This window comes from Amaranthus tricolor, chromosome 4, assembly GCF_026212465.1.
Source record: "Amaranthus tricolor cultivar Red isolate AtriRed21 chromosome 4, ASM2621246v1, whole genome shotgun sequence".
Lineage (NCBI taxonomy): Eukaryota > Viridiplantae > Streptophyta > Magnoliopsida > Caryophyllales > Amaranthaceae > Amaranthus > Amaranthus tricolor.
The window spans coordinates 11017555-11038528 of record NC_080050.1 but is presented as its reverse complement, the minus strand read 5'-3'; the positions used below and the strand labels follow the sequence as shown (position 1 = coordinate 11038528).

Here is a 20974-nt window from a genome sequence, read left to right as displayed (position 1 = left end):
TAACTAAAACAGAAAGCTAACAAACTACTAATATGACTAACAAGAATCCTAATGTTACAAGATCCTTGTAAGTTTTATAAAGCCCAAGTGAACCATTGATGGAAATGTTGTTGTTCCTCCATATGCAGATCAAAACCCGCTTCTTTCCAAGTTTTTTGCACACGATAACAATTTTGTAGGGGGTGAGTTGTGGTCTCAGGGCACTCACATCTTGGGCAGCATGAGAGAGATGGTATGGCTTTTTTCGTCAAGTTATGGAAGGTGGTGAGAATGTCCTGTTGGACCTCTTGAGTTTTGATGATGACTACACTTTATTTAAACAAATATGTTTTTAGAGATTGTGTGCAGGTCGATATTCGGTCGTAATTATGATCGTTGATAGTACCTATGGCTTAGTTCATGGAAATGTACGTGTCAAAAGGATCCGAAAGATGTTAGAAGAAGTATATCGCTTGGGATGTAAAATGGAGACAGCAGGTCTACTGTTCCTAAGTTGGATGTTCTAACAAAACTGGAAATTGGAGACAGCGCAATGTTCCTGAACTGGAGTCAGCCTACGTTAACTGGAAATTCTGGTTATTTATTTATAATTGTTATTTTTAGTTAATGTACTGAAATTAATTTGTTGCATTTATTTATTATAGTTAATTGGCAAAAAGTTTTCTAAAAATTACTTTACGTGTGAGTCTCTAAATAAAGATCCTTTATTTTAGGATCTATATTTAGTAAATAATGAATTTGCTAAAAATAGAAATACCTGTTGTTGAATAGGTCTTAGCTATTATTTTTAACCGGTCTTTATCTTAGATAATAGGTTATCATGTCTATTTTTATTAAGTATAACCGAATCTATAAATAGCAAAAACGTTCCAGCACTTAGTACTGGAACAGGAACTGCTGTTTGTGAAACTGCTGCTTAAAAGGAACAGAACCTATTTTTAGAAAATGGGAACAGCGGTTATTGTTGTTTTAAACGTATGATTGATTTATTCAAGTCATTGTGGAAATAACCGTTTGGTAGTTTAATCCACATTACTCCCATGATCTTTTTGATAAAGGAATAATGGATTGGATTATTCCATTTTCTTAGCTATTTTAGCTCTATAAATAGTGGACTCGGTTATTCTTCAAAACTCGCCTTAGTATGAGCCATTAAATCATACGTAATTTTGGGAGAATTTTTACAAGAAAATTTTGTTTTAAATCATACGTAATCGGTTATTCTTGTGCAACTTATTGATTTTATTTTTAGAGAATTTTTATTCTTTTGTAAGGGTTTTTGAGAGAATCTTTGTAACTAGACTTGGGTGAGTCTAGGGGGAATTAGAAAGCTTCTAGTGAAGCTAGAGAAGAGAATAGCTTTGAGTGAAGCTAGTGTGGAGTTTAGCTTTTAGTGAAGCTAAGGTTGTTGCTTTGATTGAAGCAATTTGAGAGAGAAGTTGGCCTAGTTGATGCGCTTCGAGTGAAGTAAGATGTTTGATGTAATTGTAACGAGTTGCCTTAAACATAGTGGAGAATTTAGAAATCCCGAGGGGTCGTGGTTTTTCCTTTTGTTTAGGCCCAGAAGGTTTCCACATAAAAATCGTTTGTCTCTTTTAATTATTTCGCTCTAAGTTTAAGCTTTATTTATTTTATTCAATTCCGCAAAAACAGGGCAAAAACGCTTAAACTAGTAACAACAACAATTCACCCCCCCCCCCCCTCTTGTTGCTGTTCCCGTTCCTAATTGAGTCTATATGTCCCAACAAGCCCTCCACATGAAGTACTTCACCATAAGGGGAATGTTGAGTTTCCACATTTTTTTCCACATTAGATTTTTGCCATTTGAACTTGTAGCATGATCTTCAAGGTTCATAATCATATCGTAGGCATCCCGAACTTTGTATTCTCCATTTAAACTTGTAGCATGATCTTCAAGGTTCATAATCATGACCCAACACCTCTCATCTTCATTCCCACTAAAGCAAAAAAGAACTTTATTTATGCGATCCACATCAAATGGGAAAAAAACCTCATCGATCAGTTCTTTTTTCCAACCTCCTGTATCAGCATTTATCAAGGCTTCCACTTTTGAATCAGGGTGCAAACATCTACTGGGAGTGATGACTTTGCTTGTTCCATTTTCGTTGAGCCATGCATATTTCCAGATCAAGATATTCTTTCCATCACGCACTTTCCATCTAATCCCTTTTTCTATAAGGTCTCTAGCACTCCAGATGCTTTTCCAAGCATAACTTGGTTGATAACCGACACTAATCTGCCACAAAGAAGTCATAGACTAATATCTCGCTTTTAGTATTTGAGCTAACAATGAGGATGGTGTATAGTGAATGCACCAAAATTGTTTTGCAAGGGGGGTCATGTTGAATTTCTCCATGTCTCTAAAACCTAAGCCCCCATCTCCCTTTAAGCGACAGAGCATATCCCAATCTTACCAAGGTATCCCTTTTTTCTCATTTGAGGCTCCCCACCAAAAGTTAATAACAATTTTTTTGATATCCATGCAAAAATAAATGGGGCGTTTGAAACAACTCATACCAAAGGTGGGGATGGATTGGGTGATTGCCATTATCAACACTTTACCCGCTGATTTGTCCTTCCAACCCTGAAGCTTTTTCCAAATACGATCTTTAATGCCTACAATGGATAGAGGGGTTTTTGTTAAGGTATCAATCTTTCCAAAGTTAAAAAGATTTGAAGACAAACTCTATTTCTCCTCCTTTCCCTTTTCTTTCCTCCTAAACAAACAAGTGTTATTTTTCATCAATTTTTCTTCCCTTCTTTTCCCTTACCTTCCCTCCCTTCCCTTTCCTTTTCTTTCTTTTCTCTCCAAAATTTATATCCAAACATAGTGTAAATGATTTATAACTCTCTTTAGGTGGCTGTATAACTTCTTGGAGTTAAATACAGTACATTTGGAGGGAAAAGTTATCATCCCATGTATTTGTAAGTTGTAACTTCCTTATAGCTTCCAACTTCCATGTAGAAGTTTCTCTTAAAGATCAGTCGCACCTGTGAGATGATAGCTTAGGTATCATAGAGTTAGTTAAAAACTAGGAACAAGTATAACTTCCCAAACTCAAAGAGAACTATTACAACATCAACTAATAAAAAGATCAACTATTCTAAAGATGAAAAACAGTCTAGACAAGCCACAAAGGATGAAAATATAATTGAGACTTAATTAAGCTGAATTTCAAATGGCCAAAAAATAAGTTCAAACCTTAAAGAAAATTCAATCCTAATTTAAACGAATTGACTTGTCATTGAAAGGCGGATGGATTATTTGAGTCTCCAATACGCATGGTTATTAGAATTCAGATTCTGATCTACGATTCTACAATCTCATGATCCAAAAATAGGTGACCGATCTGATCATAGGTAGAATCTTAATGTTGATACAACGATGTGATCCTATTTAGCTCAAGAAATTAGGAGGTAAGATAATAACACGATTCTACGATCCAAGGATCCAATGATTCTACAATTAAAGGATTCAATGATCCTACGATCCAATAATCCAATATTACAAGGATAGATTCAATAGTAAAAAAACTAATAAACCTGATTTCACTTATGTATAAATATGTATATATCTAAATAATTATATCAATACGACTATGAAATTCAATTTTTTTTATTCTCAGCTTCACAATGATTATTAAAAGTATTCTTTTTAAAATTTAATAGATAAAGTCATATAAATTTTCATTTACACCTTAATGCTTAAAAAGAGAACAAATATAATTAATAATTAGTTATCAAAAGCATGTTAATGCATATTTGTAGGAACATACGATCCTATAATGTCATCCTACCGATTTCAATCCTACCTCTTAACGATTCAACATAGAATCTCGATTCTAAGAAACCTGACTTTAATAAGTATTAGCTAGTAGGGCATGAGCTTGTATTAGAATTTGAGTAGCATAATACTTAAAATGTAATGGGCATTAAGTTGCAGTGTCTTCATCCTTCAAAGCACTTCTTCTAAAGTATGTGAAAAACATTTATTTCCTGAAATAAAGAAATCTAATTTAATTGTTTGAACAAATCTAGTTATCCTTTTATGGGCTTTCTTATGATTTGTAACAATTGAATTTTGAATTATTCTTCTCCATTAGCCACATAGTGTGATTACGTAAAATGTTTCTGTGCAAACCCTCAACATTTTATAAACAAACGACATGAACTTATAGGGTGGCTAACATCAAGTCAAAATCGTGAAGTTAAAACGTTCACAGTGAACGTGTAATAATCCGAGTTAAAGTGAATCGGATATTTACATAAAAATATAAATTTCGGGTTACACGTCGGACACCTAAATTAAACCGGATTCTAGGACCGACAACGTTTTATTGACAAAGAGTTATTTACTTTTGCCCTAGTTAATGTTAATATGCGTGAGTAGTTTTCTTAGGGGTTTGATTAGTGAAACCCTCGGATTGGTCTTGTTCTTCATTATGTAGGATTATGGTTTGAGGTCGATGATGATTGTTTGATTGACATTCGATACGAATCTTGTCTAGTCACGCCTTAGGAGACATAGGGCGACTATAGGTCGTTCGTGTGACTTGTGGGTCACTAAGTTGCTCTCATCATCTTGAGTGTCTTGATTGATTATTGTTTAGTCTCCTTTGATCTAGCTTATCTTTTGGTTGTATCAACCTTTCTTGGGTGGACCTAATCTATCCCATTTGTCTTATATTGATTTATATTACTTTTAGTCTACTTTACTTTCTTGTCATTAGTTTAGCTTAACAACTTTCCCATCATATAACCTCCCTAGATCAAGTCTACAGTCGTTCATCCCTTTTCCTTGTGGTGCAATTCCTGAATTATCATTGCACTAGTTGTAGTCATATTAGGGTGTTATAAATATTATTTGTTTAATTAGCCTTTAGCAAACGACACTAAAAGTCGGTTATCAATAATATTACATGATTAATCCATAATAACTCAATGTTTTTTAATTTTAAAAACAACCAGTAACTTTCATTTAATTTTTGACAATTTAGAAATTTCAAATAGAAAATCCAACTTCGTCACTGCCGGAAGGCATCAATTATATTGGGTGCTGAGTTTCATAGTTTTTAACGCATATTTACTATTTTTAGTTAATTTTAGCGTTTAAGCGACTTTTAATACAATTGGAAGCGAAACGATGAACGAAACGCACCCAAACCCCGAAGGCTTGAGGTGCAAGTCCCAAGGCAGAAAGTTTTTGTCCTGATTTTTTTTAAATCATTAAATTATTTTAATCTCTTTTCATAATTCCACGATTTTCAATCACAACGCATAAACCGTAACACAACGATACACATTATCGCCCTTTAATTAAAACAATAATCAATCTATCATAATTATAAATAATTGCATAAAACAAAATATTCATATTTACATATATAAAATTCTATCATCATACACAACCATGAAAGAAAAATATAAACATTTTTTAATATAACATACAACACATCCATTTTTTGTCTATGCATATCAAATAAAAGTACGCATATAATTCTCTTAGCAAATTGAAAAATTGTTAAAGAATCATAAATTATGACATCTATATCAACAAAGGTATACACACAATTCTTTTAAAAATTTGAGTTTTTGTTAACGAGTTATAATTTTAGAATATCTACATCAATAAAAAGTATGAACATCATTCTTTTAGTAAATTGAAATTTTGTTAAAGAATTATAAATTTATGAAATCTATATCAAATAAAAGTATAAAAATAAGGAAAAATTACCTAAAACAATTTAACTTTTTCATAATTTTCCTATAATAAACTCACCTATCAATTAACCATGAATAATCGTAATTTTTTATATGGAAGCAAATAAGAAAATAAACCCATCTACCTACCCCACCAAAACTTCCTTCGTGCCAACCCAAATGCCAAATAAACTCACAAAAAAAAAAATAAAAAAAAAATAAGCCCACCTACCTACCCCACCAAATTCCTACAAACCCAAAACCCACAAATAACCCATAACCCACAAAATAATAAGTCCAGCTTGGAATTATTATGTAAACCTCAACCTCTTTGTTGGATTTTTGCTTGTGGGGCAACGAAACACCATGACTTTTGATCCATTTGACCTTTTATTCAATGTTTCTACTTCTCGCACCCACATACAAACTATAAAATGGTGAATGTGTTAGTGTAGATTGGGCTGGAATTGTTGATATTTCCTCTATTTATTTAAAAAATTATCTTCTAGTTACTAGCATATCTCAAATTGTTATTTGTTAGTCAATTGACTAAAGAGTTTAATTGCACTATTATTATGTCTTTCACTAATTGTGTTGTGCTGGGATGCTCAAACTGGGAAAATTATTGGACATGGTACTAAAGGAGGAGGTTTGTGTTGTGCAGGATGCTCAAATTGTTATCTTTAGAGCTGTTCAAAAGTGACCCAACCCGAAAATCCGATCCGAAACTGAAAGTAAACCGACCCGAAAATGTGTTCTTTTTTAGGTTTATCGAACCGACATTACCTGACCCGAAGCTATACCTGAACCGGTTGACAACCGAAAATGGGAAAACTGAACCCGAGCTATAACCAATTTTTCTAACCGACACGTAACTGTTTATCGAGATTACCCGAACTTAATAATGACCGACCCGAGCCATGCTCAAAACCGAACTCGATCCGGCTAAAACCAACTTAACCCGAACGAAGTTTAGATCGAACTATTGTAAACCTGAACCAATTTTTTACATTGAAGTATGATTGACTCATATTCAATCATCTTATTAGTTATTCTAATAAAGTCATAAATATTTTAATAAAATAAATTTTATAAATACATGGTTTCTTATATTTAGAGTTAATAATCAATGGTCAATGTTTATTTCACTACTTTTAATCGAATTATATGAAAATTGATAGAACTTTATAATTATATGGTCAATGGTTTCATAAATTTTATAATTTTAGATATGTCTGTTTTATTAGATAGGGATTTGCCCGACAAGCCTTAGAAAATGTTAGTGTAATATAAGGTCATCTTGTGGGAATCTAACACTAGCGTTCTTTTCTTTACCACTTGTTGATGATGTTTCGAAATTCGTAAAACTTTGTCGGATTTACTAAGTTATTTAATTAATTTATAAAATTTATATTGTATGAAAGTTCTAGTTGATTTCAATTTATTTTTCACACGTGGGTTTGCTTTTAAGTTGAACTTATGTATACATTTAACTAATAGCTGAACGTTTAAATTTCTTTGTAATTAGAAATAATATTGTATGTGTTTTATGATTATAAAGGACATCTAATTATCCCTTATTGATTATGGATATATTTTAATACAAATGGTGGATGATAGCATGATTACTACCATACAGTCAGGAAGTGTGAGAGTGAAACTAGGACTTTTAATCTCATCTTGTTTCTTACATTTAAACCTCAAGAGTTTTATTTCATTTCTTTTAAAGGAGTTTTACACTATAAAATTGACGTGTTTGTTCGGGGCATTGAGTCAATTTCTAGACAAGTATTTTGGGTCGGTTCAAATCGAGTCTTGTGTCCAAATTGAATTTTATATATTTTAAAATTTATTTTGAAGTTTGGTCAAATTAGATTCGGTCATAAGTTCGGGTGAATATCGAGTCATCGAGTCTATTTTGAACAAATCTAATAAGATGTAATAAGTTTTAGCACCTTTAATATTTTAACGGTCCGTTTGGTAATCGGTTTAATGGTGGGAATGGTAATGGAAAATTCGAGTAATTTTATCTCTTAACAAGTTTAGTGGTTATGGTTATACTACTTTAACAATCTAACTTTTTTACAAAATATATTCCAATGCATTAACATTTGAACATGTGGTATTAGATAGTAATGAAAAATTGTGAAGAAAAAAACTTTTTTAGGATTAAACTTTCATTACCATAAGAATGACATGATACATATCATGAAAATTTACACTACAAATCATTTTCATTCAATCATTTAATACCGCTTACCAAACGACCGAAAGTTTATGAGGTTTATATTGTTGTTCATATTTATTAAGAGGAGTGATAATCATCTTAATGGTTATTTCCGCAAACCTTTCTTATTTTACAAAAATGGGTTGTTAACAGATAATTCATCAAAAATTTTCTACCATAAATTGAAATTTTCTATCATAACCTGAAATTTTCTACCCAAATTTTCTACATAAAAACTATATATCAACCATAAACTATCAAAAATTTTTACATATAAATTATCAACGATCACAAACTGAAAATTAACAACAAACAACAACCTTATCATAAGTATAAACTATCCAAAAAAAAAAAACCAAAAAAATAGAAAAAAGTAGAAAAAAAAAAATTTCATCATCATCATCGTCATTGTACCCAATATCCCGCTTAGACGTAGGGTCTAGATGAGGAGAGATGACGGACAATCCATACTCGTACTCCCTTTACAGGGAGGATTAGATAAAAGGGGTCGATTTACCCCCCAAATATGTAAAAGCCCTACATAAATAGGATATGGGTGACGACATTTTCATAAAGAAACAACTGCTTGAAAAAGAAAAAAGGTAAGAAGCAACAAGAAGACAACTAAAGAAACTATCAATAATCTAATATGGATCTAACGTGTCCAACTATTCTTATCCCTAATAAGGTCCACGGAGAGGCGCATCTTACTTAGGTCGCTCTTTATTTGCTCAACCCACGTTTTCTTAGGTCTTCCTCAACTTCTCTTACCCTCCACTATGATTTTTTCTATCCTTCTAACGGGGCAGTCGATAGCCTTTGGTGAAAGAATACCTATTGAAAAAGATAAGTTTTTGTCGGAGTAAAGTAACCGGAGTCTAGTCGACCGTGCAAGAGGAAGTGTTACAGGTTTAAGGTTGAAGATTGAAGAAGGTTGTAGGTGAAAGAAGAGGAAGTGTCAGTTGTGATGTGAAATGTAAAATGGTGAAATGAGAAAAGTGAATAAAATGGTGAAGTTCCCTTTCTAAAAATTGATAAATTAATTTAATTATAAATTTTCTGAAATTATTCGATAAATTAATAATAATTTGATACTAAAATTAATCACAAAAATCCTAGATATTTCGACTTGTTTTCAATTAAAAATCAGTTTAGCTTTATAATAGTTCGTTTAAAAATCGGTTTGGGTTACAAAAGTTCGACTAAAAATCGTTTCGGATTAAGTCAGTTTTAGTCGGATAGAGTTTTCTTTTGTGCATAATTCAGGCCGGATATGACTCGGTTTAGTTACTATTAGGTTCATGTAATCTCGGTTATAGTTATATGTCGCCATATCAGTTATAAATTTCAGTCGTATTTTAAATTTTCATTTTTTGAGTATAAACCTGTTCGAGTGCAACTTCATTTCGAATAATGTAGGTTCAATAAATCTAAAAAGTAACAAAGTTTGAGGTTAGATAACTTTTGGTTTCGGTTCGAACTATCGGATTAGATCACATTTCAACAGCATCAGTAATAGGGAGCCATTTATAAAAATAAGTATTTTCTTACGGAGTAGTGTCTTTGCCATGTGTACAGTAGTTAGTACCAATTGGATGATGCAGTTGAGCACATCCTCCCAATTCCCAAGTCACATGTGAAATGTCAATGGTCTTCTCTCCAACGTTCCACCCTTTTACATTAATTTCTAGGCATATACTAATAATACTTTAATAAGAATATTTAAATTACAATTTGTGAACCCATAATTTCCGCCATGATTCGAACCCTTAAAAAAAGGAACCCGAAAATACTGTACCGTTAGGAGGCGTTTGGTATATAAGAATGAGAAATTAAGGATAAGAATCTCTTGTTTGGTATTTTAGAAGGAATAAGTTGAAAATTGTGAATATATATTGAAATTAAAATATAAATTGACAATTTTATCTACATTAAAAATAAAAATAAAAAAACTTGTGAATTTTTTATAAATAAGAATATAAATATCTTTTCAAAATAAAATTCAATTCCCATCCCTAAATACTTGCCCGTCCCCTAGGTATTAAAACCTTGGGAATTGATGGTCAAAATTTCCCTTTCCAATCCCTAATTGCAAGGGAGTTATTAAATATCGCCACCCATTTTTATTTTATCGCCACCCATTTTTATTTTATCGCCACCTCCTCCAAATGAAATTACGAATTTACCCCTGATTTTTAAAAAATTACAATTTTGCCACTCCCTACAAATTTCTTATTTATAATAATAATAATAATAATAATAATAATAATAATAATAATAACAACAAAATGTGTAAGAGGATCAAGCTATGGAGCTCTCGGAATCTTTCTTACAGTGGTAGATTACAATTGGTAAATTTTGTTCTTACATCAATCTGTACATATTGGACTCAGATTTTTATACTACCTAAAACAGTCATCACAAAAATAAATAGTGTGTGTCAACATTTTCTTTGGCATGGAGTTAGTGATAGTACTAAATATGGGAATATTTCTTGGAATAATCTGTGTCCTTCTAAAAAAGAGGGGGATTTGAATATTAGGAATCTTTGGTTATGGAACAATGCAGCCATAGGTAAACAAATTTGATCCATTTGCCAAAAGAAGGATAATTTATGGGTTAAATGGGTTCATGCGGTGTATATTAAAGAGCAACAATGGGAGGATCACAGGCCTCCCATCACTGCGAGTTGGGTGTGGAAAGATTTATGTAGATTACGTGAAGAAATCATCTCCATTGTCCACCAGCAGCCCAGCACGCATTATAGCATCAAGGGTGTGTATAATCAGCTACAACCTGCTGGAATCAGCGTCCCCTGGAGCAGACCTATTTGGTGCAGGTATTTTGTGCCTAAACATCGGTTCATCACTTAGTTAACTGTGAGAAGTAGGCTGTTCACGAGAGAAAGACTTCTTAATTTCAACTTGGTGGATGATGCTACTTGTGTCCTTTGCAAAACTGATATAGAAATTCATGATCACTTGTTCTTTAATTGCTTTTGTAGTGCCGTGATTCTGAAACAGGTTATGCAGTGGCTCGGCTGTAATTTTCAGACCCTCTCGTTGCAACACCTTCTGCAAAAAGGGTGGAACATAAAGGGAGCCAGATTGAAGAAGCTTACGGTGTTGGTGGCTATTGCAGCCACGGTGTATGCAGTTTGGAAGCTTAGGAATGATATAATCTGGAGGCACAAATATGCAGCAGCCACAACGCAGATGGTTGATCATATTAAGTGGATTGTGAAGAATAGAATGCTCCAATTGTGTAATGATAACAATAGACATATAGATTGGCTCAAAGCTTTGTAATTTCTTTTCTAGAATGATGCTACAAATGATTTAGCATTGCTTTGGAACCCTTCCTAGAAGGTGGCCATAGTTTATGCTCATGATGGTTTTGTATCATTTTGTTCCATGTTTTTGTAACTGGTTTGTTTCTTGATGAAATAAAACTTTTCTTATTTCTCAAAAAAAAAATTAAAATAATAATAATAATAATAATAATAATAATAATAATAATAATAATATCAATAACAACAATAATAATAATGATTAACTTTTTATATTCTTCAAAATAAATATAAATAAAATTAATAATAATAACAGTAATAATAATAATAACAACAACAATAATAAAATTAAAAATAATAATAATTATTCAAAAAGAAAAAAAAAATGAATCGCCCAGAACCGGGCGATTGGACCCCGGTTCAATCGCCAAAAAAGTGGCGATTGAACCGGGGTCCAATCGCCCGATTCTGGGTGATTCATTTTTTTTTTCTTTTCTTTTTGGAAAATTTATATTAATTATAATGGAATTTGAGAAACAGAAATTATATACATTGAAAGTTGAAACTGCTAGCAAAATACTAATTAATTAAGATCTAATAATTAGGGGTGCATTACTATGTTCACACTTCTTGGAAAGTACTACTCACAAAATAATATGTTCAAACTTTTCAATGTTGGAAATGATGTAAGATAAATGCACCCCTAATTATTATTATTATTATTATTATTATTATTATTATTATTATTATTAATATAAATTTTCCAAAAAGAAAAAAAAATAAATTGAATCGCCCAGAACCGGGGTCCAGAACCGGGCGATTCAATTTATTACTTTTTTTTTCTTTTTGAATAATTATTATTATTTTTAATTTTATTATTGTTGTTATTATTATTATTATTACTGTTATTATTATTAATTTTATTTATATTCTTTTTGAAGAATATAAAAAAGTTAATTATTATTATTATTATTGTTATTATTATTATTATTATTATTATTATTATTATTATTATTATTGTTGTTGTTGTTGTTGTTGTTGTTATTATAAATAAGAAATTTATAGGGAGTGGCTAAGTTGTAATTTTTTAAAAATCAAAGGCAAATTTGTAATTTCATTTGAAATGGTGGCGATAAAATAAAAAGGACGATGAAGTTTAAGGATTGGGAATTTCAATCCCAAATCCCACCTATCAAACATGGTAGTTTGTGATATTTGAGATTTAAATTCCCATTCTCATCCCCAATTTGCACATGCCAAACACTCCCTTAATGGAGGCTTATCAAACTCAATTAAGGGTGATTATCCTCATCCTGATATTTGGAACGTCTACAAAATTATCTGCTGCTGCTGCTGCGTATACAAATCATACGGTTGGAGATGCAGATGGATGGTTGTTCAATGCTAAAACTAATTCTCCATCTACTAATTACTCTCTTTGGGCTGCTTCTCAAAAATCTTTCAATCTTGGAGATTTTCTTAGTATGTTTTCTATCTACTGCTTTCTTTTCTTTTCTTTCCTCTTTATACTCATTTTTGCATCTTCCAATTATAAATAATCGGGAAGTTTGCTAAAACCATCTAATACTAATATTTTATAAATTAGTTATTAGAGTAAGGTATCATGATGAATAAGATTTTTTAAAATAAATTACTTTTAACAGCAAATTTAAAATCAACAAATTAATTGCAATTTCAATTAGTTGTCGGTTGTTAATGAAATACTCTGTTTGTGGTTTTCAATTATGTCCTAAATCTTTATTTGTTTTTATTGAAGTTTCATACAAATATATTAATTTGATGGCTTTCTATTTGATTTTATTTTTGGTTTAAGTTCAGGAATTAAGAGATTTTCGGATTTGATTATGTCATCATTTCTAGTAAGATTGAATGTGAATTAATTGACTTTGAATTTGAATAAATTGGTTTGAAATTTCATATAAGTTTGCATCGTTTTTAACATTTATGTTCTAAATTATCTTTCACAATCGACATAGACTTGGATGTATCTAAGACTATGAATGATTTTTTGGTAGTTAGACATTAGGGGAGGCGGCCGCTAATAAATGTTTGCAATACAAAATTAATTACATTTACTCACCAGTAGTCTACACATATGAGTTGTCAATTAATAATTAGTTTAATATATGATTAAATATGTTTTTGATGTATAATTTTGGTGAATAATAAATGAATTTAATCTTTGTATTCTTAGTACTTATGCGGGTAGTTGAGGGTAAACAAAGTTTTTTCTATTGCAATACTTGTGGTACTGTTATAATTTGAAATTTTGAAATGGGCTTAAAGTGTCACCCTAGAAGTTATACTCCTTCATCGTGAGTTTTAGAAAAAAATAACCTTGTTTTAAATTTCTTATTGAGCCTTTTTTCAAAAAATGAGAAATAAGATTCAAATAAAAATAAAAAATAAGTTTTTGCAAAATCATAGTCTTTTGACAGTGATTTTAAATTTATATGGGCTGAGAAGTTAAATTTTTGGGTAAGAAGGCTATAAACACTGTCAAAGAAAGTGAGTTTGACTTAGCTAGACGTTGCTTAGAACACCAATTTTGGCTAGAGTCAAACTTGACCAAAGTCAAACTAGCATTTTCACTTGTTGAAGATGAAGAAAATGTAGATAATTGGTAAGGGATGCATTTGATATAGAGTTAAAATCGTTTTTATTTTTAAAAATATATACCAATTGTTCGTTGTAAAGAGAACAATGATTAAAATTATACTTATATAGATACATTAATTGCACTATGCAACAAAATGAAGAATCTAATTTTCACGCTTATAAATTCTCATTTTCTTGTCAAATTGCCATCAATTCTATTTGAAAAAAATTTCATATTCAATTTACATTATAAATGCTTCTTGTACCCTAAGATCACCATGTATGCGGTGTAAGAAACTTTAACACTATATTTGAATAACAAATTAGGAGAGATTGAAAAGGAATAAAAGGGAAGGAAAAAAATGAAAAGGAGTGAGAGTACGCCTTGTTTATTCAGAAGGGAAGGGAAGGGAACGAAAAATAAAGGAAAATGAATGTTTTTCGTGGAAGGAAAATGAAAGAATGAATCCGATCCCTCCAAAACTTTTCACTTTAGGAGATATTATATTATTAACAAAAATTGTCTTTATTTTCTCTTCAAACCCCTCCCTTCCAAATTCCAGCCCGGAGCCGTGTCCTTTTGTTATGCAAATATTTGCCCTTTTTTTCCTTTCATTTCTCTCTATCCAAATATGTTATGTTTATATATGACACGATTCCAAACCCAATCCAACCCGATCAAGTCAGAGTTGTGATTTTCGACTCAATTAACTAAGAGTTTAGGTCAAGGGTTTTCTGCCCTGTTTATATATGACCCGAAACTCAATCCAATCCAACCTAATCTGCTTTGGCAGGCCTAAAACATAGTGTAAATGAGCTGGGAATGGAGTGATTCGAACCCGCAAGTTTTTTTTATGAAAGATTGTTTTTTTTTGTTTCCAGTTGACCAAAAACTACAACTCTGATATCATGATAAATTTGTTATTGGGCTTATACATAAAATCCGTATAAAGGGGCAAATGACTGCACACAAATCCAATGAGGTTTCATCCTAAAATCAATTGCTATTAGAATGAGTAGTCTATCAAGTATATAAGTTAGTCAACCTCTCTTTAATTCTTCGATGTGGGATCACAGATAGTTATTTTTTCCAACAACATTGTTCTTATTTTAGACAACAAAACAAATTAACAAATCTTCAAAATCTTTAACAATGGCTTCAAGTGGGAGGGAAAGAGGAGAAAGATTAATAGTTTTGAAGCTTCAAGAGAAGACATTGGTAAAACTTTAAGATAAGCCTGTAAGAACCCGATTTACCGTTGACTGAGTAAATAGGGTCATCACGGGATTTACTTCTCAAGAAACTCAAATCTCAATTCCAAAACTTGTGCAAATGAGTCTTTAGTTTTAAAACATAACTAAATCAGCTAATTCTCAATCCAAACATCTAACTAAATTATAAAGTAATTATACAATTTACTTTGGCCGCGCTCTCCTTTATGGTTATGAGTTGTCGCCGTCTTTTCCTTCCAAAACCCTGACTTTAGTTTTTCTATAAGCGGGATATACTAGGTAGGATGATGATGATGATATAACTAGTATATAACCTCGTGCAATGCACAAATCTTAATTAATGATTATTGATTTAGCTATGTATTATCTTTATCTTATTCAAATATTTTCATTTAAATATAGTTATCACTATAATAATATTACAATCATTATTAATTAAATTAGTTATTGCTAAAAACTAAACTGAGTAATAAGAGAGATTAGTAACTTTAGAAAACAAATAATGGCAGGTATATAAGAGATTAGTAACTTTGGAAAACAAATATGCATTATGGGTTAGTCAATGGCGGGCATATAATATATATAATGTAGTTTAACATACAATTGGGATAAATGAAAAACAATATACTTTTTCCGGGTTAATGGTCCGAATCATATATCAAATCAAATCAAAAGACGTTATAAATATGTTGTTCCCTAATTTCTTGTATATTTGCTGAATATCATATAAAAGATTTTTATTATATTTCGTTTTCAAGATTTGTGTAAGTAACTTCATTAAAAGATGTTATTGTTAGGTTTTTTCTCTAATTTCTGATTTAAAATTTATAAATGTCATGTAAATGATTTTTACTTTATTTCGTTTGAAATGAAACATAATATTCTTGAGTAAAGGTAATTGATTTACATTTGATAAAAAATATAATTATTATCAAACATAATTTAAATATTGACAATATATATTAAACTGTTTGTTTCTTAATAAAATTGTAATTAATTCTATAATTAAAAGGGTAAGGTAAATAGCAATAACTACTACATTAGATAGTTCAACCAACTTCAATCAGTCAATCTTAATTCTCCAATCAAAAAATTCCACTTGAAAATAGCTTTAGAATTGTGACATTTAGCATTTAACAATCTTTTTAATAGATACTAGGATAAAATTCGTGCAATGCACGGATTGTTAAATACGTTAATTTTTTTTATGAAATTTTAGATTGCAAACCATACTTCACATTTTTCCTAAAATTTAAAATGGTAATTATGGTAGTCTAACAATATAAATGACTGATTTTAATGATCAATTAATTGAATTATATGTCATTTTAGTTTTAAATATCAATTGATGGAAAAAGGAGCTATTACATACTTCAAATAATTTTCTAAATTGTGTAATTTCAATTACATTGGAATAAATGTAATTTATTCTGTAGTATAATTTTCTACGCGGTGTAGTTTTAGAATTTTATCAGACAATATATAATGTTCTACACAGTACATTATAAATTTTCCATTATAATTTTTTAAACAGTGCATTTATATACAATTGTGTAATTGAAATAATTTTGATTTATTGCATCTATTAATGTATGAGTATTTTCGAAAATATTAATATGTAAATATGGTATGTGTAAAAAATGCAAATTAGTCAAATTTCATTAATACTAATCAATGATTAAAAAAAAGACAAATAACATGCTTATAATCAGACTTCCTTTTTACTATTATAAAGTAAAATTAATAGAATGTATGATTATGGTACTCCTAATTGCTAACATCTATAGAATGAGATAGTCTATGCCAAATCATAAGTTAAATATTTTGTTTGTGTCCAAGTTTCAAATATCAAAATTATTAGAAAAATCCTAAAGTATCTCATTTTTACATATGTCAATATCTTTACATCACAATCTTGAATCTACGGTCACAAATTGTCTAATCTTTTCATCATTTCTTGTTATCTTTTTCCCGGGAAATTTTACATAGCCGTTACCATCATTTGGATGTGAACACTTGTTTTTTTGGCAGTTTTCAATACCAACACTAATCAAACAGTGATCCAAACATACAACTCCACCACCTACAATAACTGCACTGCTGATTTCGCCTCCGACAACGACACCCTCATCTTCAACTCCGGCGCCACCACCTTCAACCAGCCATTGACTATTTCTGTTCCTTTGACCAAAGTGGGGCCCAATTACTTCTTCTCTGATGCAGGGGATGGGGCCCAATGCTTACAAGGTATGCGATTCAATATTAATGTTGGTAAAGGATCGGGCCTACCGCCAAGCCTTAATCAGCCACCGTTGCCAGCGTATACTCCACCGCCAACGGCTGAGCCTCCTCCAGTTTTTCAAGGCAGTCAAGGTGGTCAAGGTGAAAGAATTCATAATGGAGTGGAGATATTGGGTGGTGGGGTTTTTGATGTGGGTGTGGTTTGGGCGGGTCTTATTAGTTTGGGCTTGGGCTTTATGTTTTGAATTAAGATTATTATAGAGTATTAATTTAGTTAGAACATTTTGAGCACATTTTTCAAGGTCAATAATTTTTGGTATATCACTTATTTTATTGTGTCGGCATGGACTTGTTATTGGCTGGAGTGGAAACACTTGTATACTTTTACATCTTCTTTAGTTTACTAGTGGTGTCATGTTACTCCCTCCACACCAATATAAATATCCCATTTGCTTGAGTATGGATATTAAGAGTAGTGTGGAATTCATTAAAAAAGTGGTAGTTAAATAAGTAGTGAAGGATAATTAGTGAAGGGTAAGTAGTGAAGGGTAGTTGGGTAAGTAAGGTATATGGGGGTATATTCGTAATTACTTGTGTGAACTAAGAATATTTAGGTAAAAAAAAGATTGACAAAAATAGAAATGTGACAATTGATATGGTTTTGCCAAATAAGGAAATGTGACAATTGATATGGTTTTGCCAAATAAGGAAATGTGACAATTATATTGGTGTGGAGGGACTATTATTTTATACATATTTATTAACAAAAATATGAATATAAATATTAAAATGTGAATGTGTTATCATATCATATACATATTATAATATAGGAAAAATTTGTCCATATGTCACACAATCAAAGAATGTTTTTGGCGCTTATTTCATGTTTTGCGCATTTCATTGTCATTGTCATTAATGTTGAATTTTCAGATTTAATTAGTTATTTTATATTTCATCTATAAATGAAAGTCTTTTCATCTTCCTATAATAGAAGTTTATTATTTTGATGATTGTTGTAACTCTTGATCAACTTCCTAGACTTGATAAGATATGATTTTCATCAAATGTAGTTATTATTTAAAGTTTAAGAATGGACTTGTCATTTAAATTTTGTGGGAATAGCCTTTCAATGTTATATTATAAATAACAATAAGCCCCTTGGCTTACTAGATCTGGTTGCCGTGTTTATAAGAAAATAAAGAAATCATGGGTTTGGTTATTATATTTGTTTGTTTTTAAGTGTTACTTTTTTTTACATTATTCTTCTTACTTCAATATACTAATTGTTTGATTGAGATTAATCAATTTGCAGTTTGGTATAATTTTTTGGAATGCACTCAAATATTTTCTTGATGTAGGAATTGTAATGCAATTAAATACATCTAAAATAATATCCTGAAACATAATTTTTTTAAAACATTGGAATTTATTTTATAAAATTAAATAAGATAAAACACATTCTTATTCTTTGGATTAATGTGTAGCTAATTAAGTCAATTATCTTCTTGATGTATGATCTCTCATACGACAAAGATCAAGTTGTCCTTAAAGCAACCTTATTTATGGTCATCTCTATTGTTAGGATGTCTTGTAAAGAAGTTATCTTTTGGAGAAAAATATGTTCATACATATAGTTTGTACTTATAAGGTAATATTGAACATCAGTCTTTTCATTTTATATTATTAATATGATCGTATTAGGAGTATTTTTTAGAGAATATTCAAAACTTGCTTGAATGAGATTGTAATATAATATAGTATGTTGCTATTGACTACTTATACGTCATTCATAGAGGTCCCGTCTGCCTTTTTGTGTAAAGATTACACTCTTTTCAATATACTAATTTAATTCTAAATATTTTTAATTGCACATAACTAAAAATTATAAAAATTATTAATAAATTTTACATTGAGACAAATCAAACAATATGTCACTTAATTATATTTTAACATCTAGATTAAGACTAAAATATAAAAAAAGTGATTAGTAAATAATTTCAAAAAATCAAATGAGACAAATTTTTTTCATCTTTCGTGCAGGTGAATTTTGTTATCATTTATTTTTACATTAAGTTAATATATACATACAACCATGGTGTTTATTTACTTTTATTATCTTTGTAAAATTATTAGTATAATGATTAAATGATAAATATGACTTTTGGTGGAATAATAAAATTTTACAATATAATATTTTAAATATGTACTGTTACTTTTATAGTAATATACATACTAGTGTCATTATTCTTTAATCCTGTTCATAACTAATAAAACCCTTTTGTTTGTAATTTAACAAGATTGGTTAAAAATATATTCTATATATGCTCTAACAAAATTTTTGGATACCATGCATAACACAGGTAAATACCTAGTAAAGTTAAAGTTGTAAAGGATGTAAGAGCTAAAAATATATGTGATTAACTTTTTATTAAAAGTTATGTGTAAAGTTTGAACAAAAGATAAAATTTATTGGATTTTTCACCACCTATAAGAAGAATGATTCTCAACAAATGAACTTTTATAATTAGTATCATTTAAAATCTCCAAGATAATTAAAACCTAATCAAAATAATAGGGCAATTTAGCATCATACAATTTAATAATTTTGTTGTAAAATGATAGATGGCAGTTTCATAGCCATTTGTTAAATGAATCAAAATTATTGGATGTCAGATTTTGGGGTGGATTCTTATTTAAAATTACTTCTAAACAGTCATTTATTTTAAAAAATTTATTACAGAGTATCTTTTTTTAAACTCAATTTTATTCATGTAAATAACAAAATATAATTTTTGACTTGATAAATGACATGATTCATGATTAAAGAATTTTTTAAGTTAAAGAAATCATCATATAATAAATACTAATAAGATAAGTATCATAAATCATAAATGTTAATAAAAGAACTGGAAATAACACAAGGTGATTTCTTAGAGTTTTGCAAAATGTATTAATTTAATAGGATTATAATTGATTGTGTGACAATAATTCCTAAATAAATTTAAAGTTAATTAGGTAAATTTTTTTAGTAAGACTGCAATCTCGTGGAAATTTATTTTTCCTAAATAAATTTAAAATTAAATAAGATTAATATTAAAAGATCTATTACATTAATTCTTTGTATACCAAAATAAGAATCTTTAAGAAATTAATTCTTAGAATATGTTTCTATGTTAAACTTCGTGCATTGCACGGATTTCTAATTTAGTATTCTATAATTATCATGTCACTAGATTTTTCGGAAAACTAAACATTTCAACCTCTTGTCTACCCTCTTTTTGTATTTTCGAAATCCGCAAAAAAGTGGTAGTTCCTTAGAGATGTTTATGCTCTTGAAAGAAAAGCCCTTCAACTAGAAATGGTCATCGGTCCAAGATCCTGTTGGACCCGCCCCTTTTTAAGGGTTTGGGTCTTATTTTTTAAGACCCATTGGATTTGGGTCGGATCTAAATCCAAAAAGTTATTAACGGATTCGAGTTCGGGTCCAGACCCTCAAACGCAAACCCGGACCCTAGACCCGCCCCACACTACAAAAAATACACTAGATGGCTACGGGTCCATTTCGTAGCCATCTCCGATATGGCGACAGGATGGCTACGGAATGGACCCGTAACCATATCTTGCGTAGCCAAACACAAATTCCG

At 30.3% G+C, this 20974-nt stretch overlaps 1 protein-coding gene across 1 annotated transcript; it reads left to right on the top strand.

Annotated features, from left to right (window-relative positions):
• The first annotated feature begins 12407 nt into the window (after positions 1-12407).
• On the top strand, positions 12408-18163 carry LOC130810610 (early nodulin-like protein 18). The gene is made up of 2 exons (XM_057676738.1): positions 12408-12719; positions 17121-18163. The coding sequence occupies exons 1-2, from the start codon at positions 12491-12493 to the stop codon at positions 17573-17575; spliced, it is 684 nt and encodes a 227-aa protein (XP_057532721.1). The 5' UTR covers positions 12408-12490; the 3' UTR covers positions 17576-18163.
• Positions 18164-20974: the final 2811 nt, after the last annotated feature.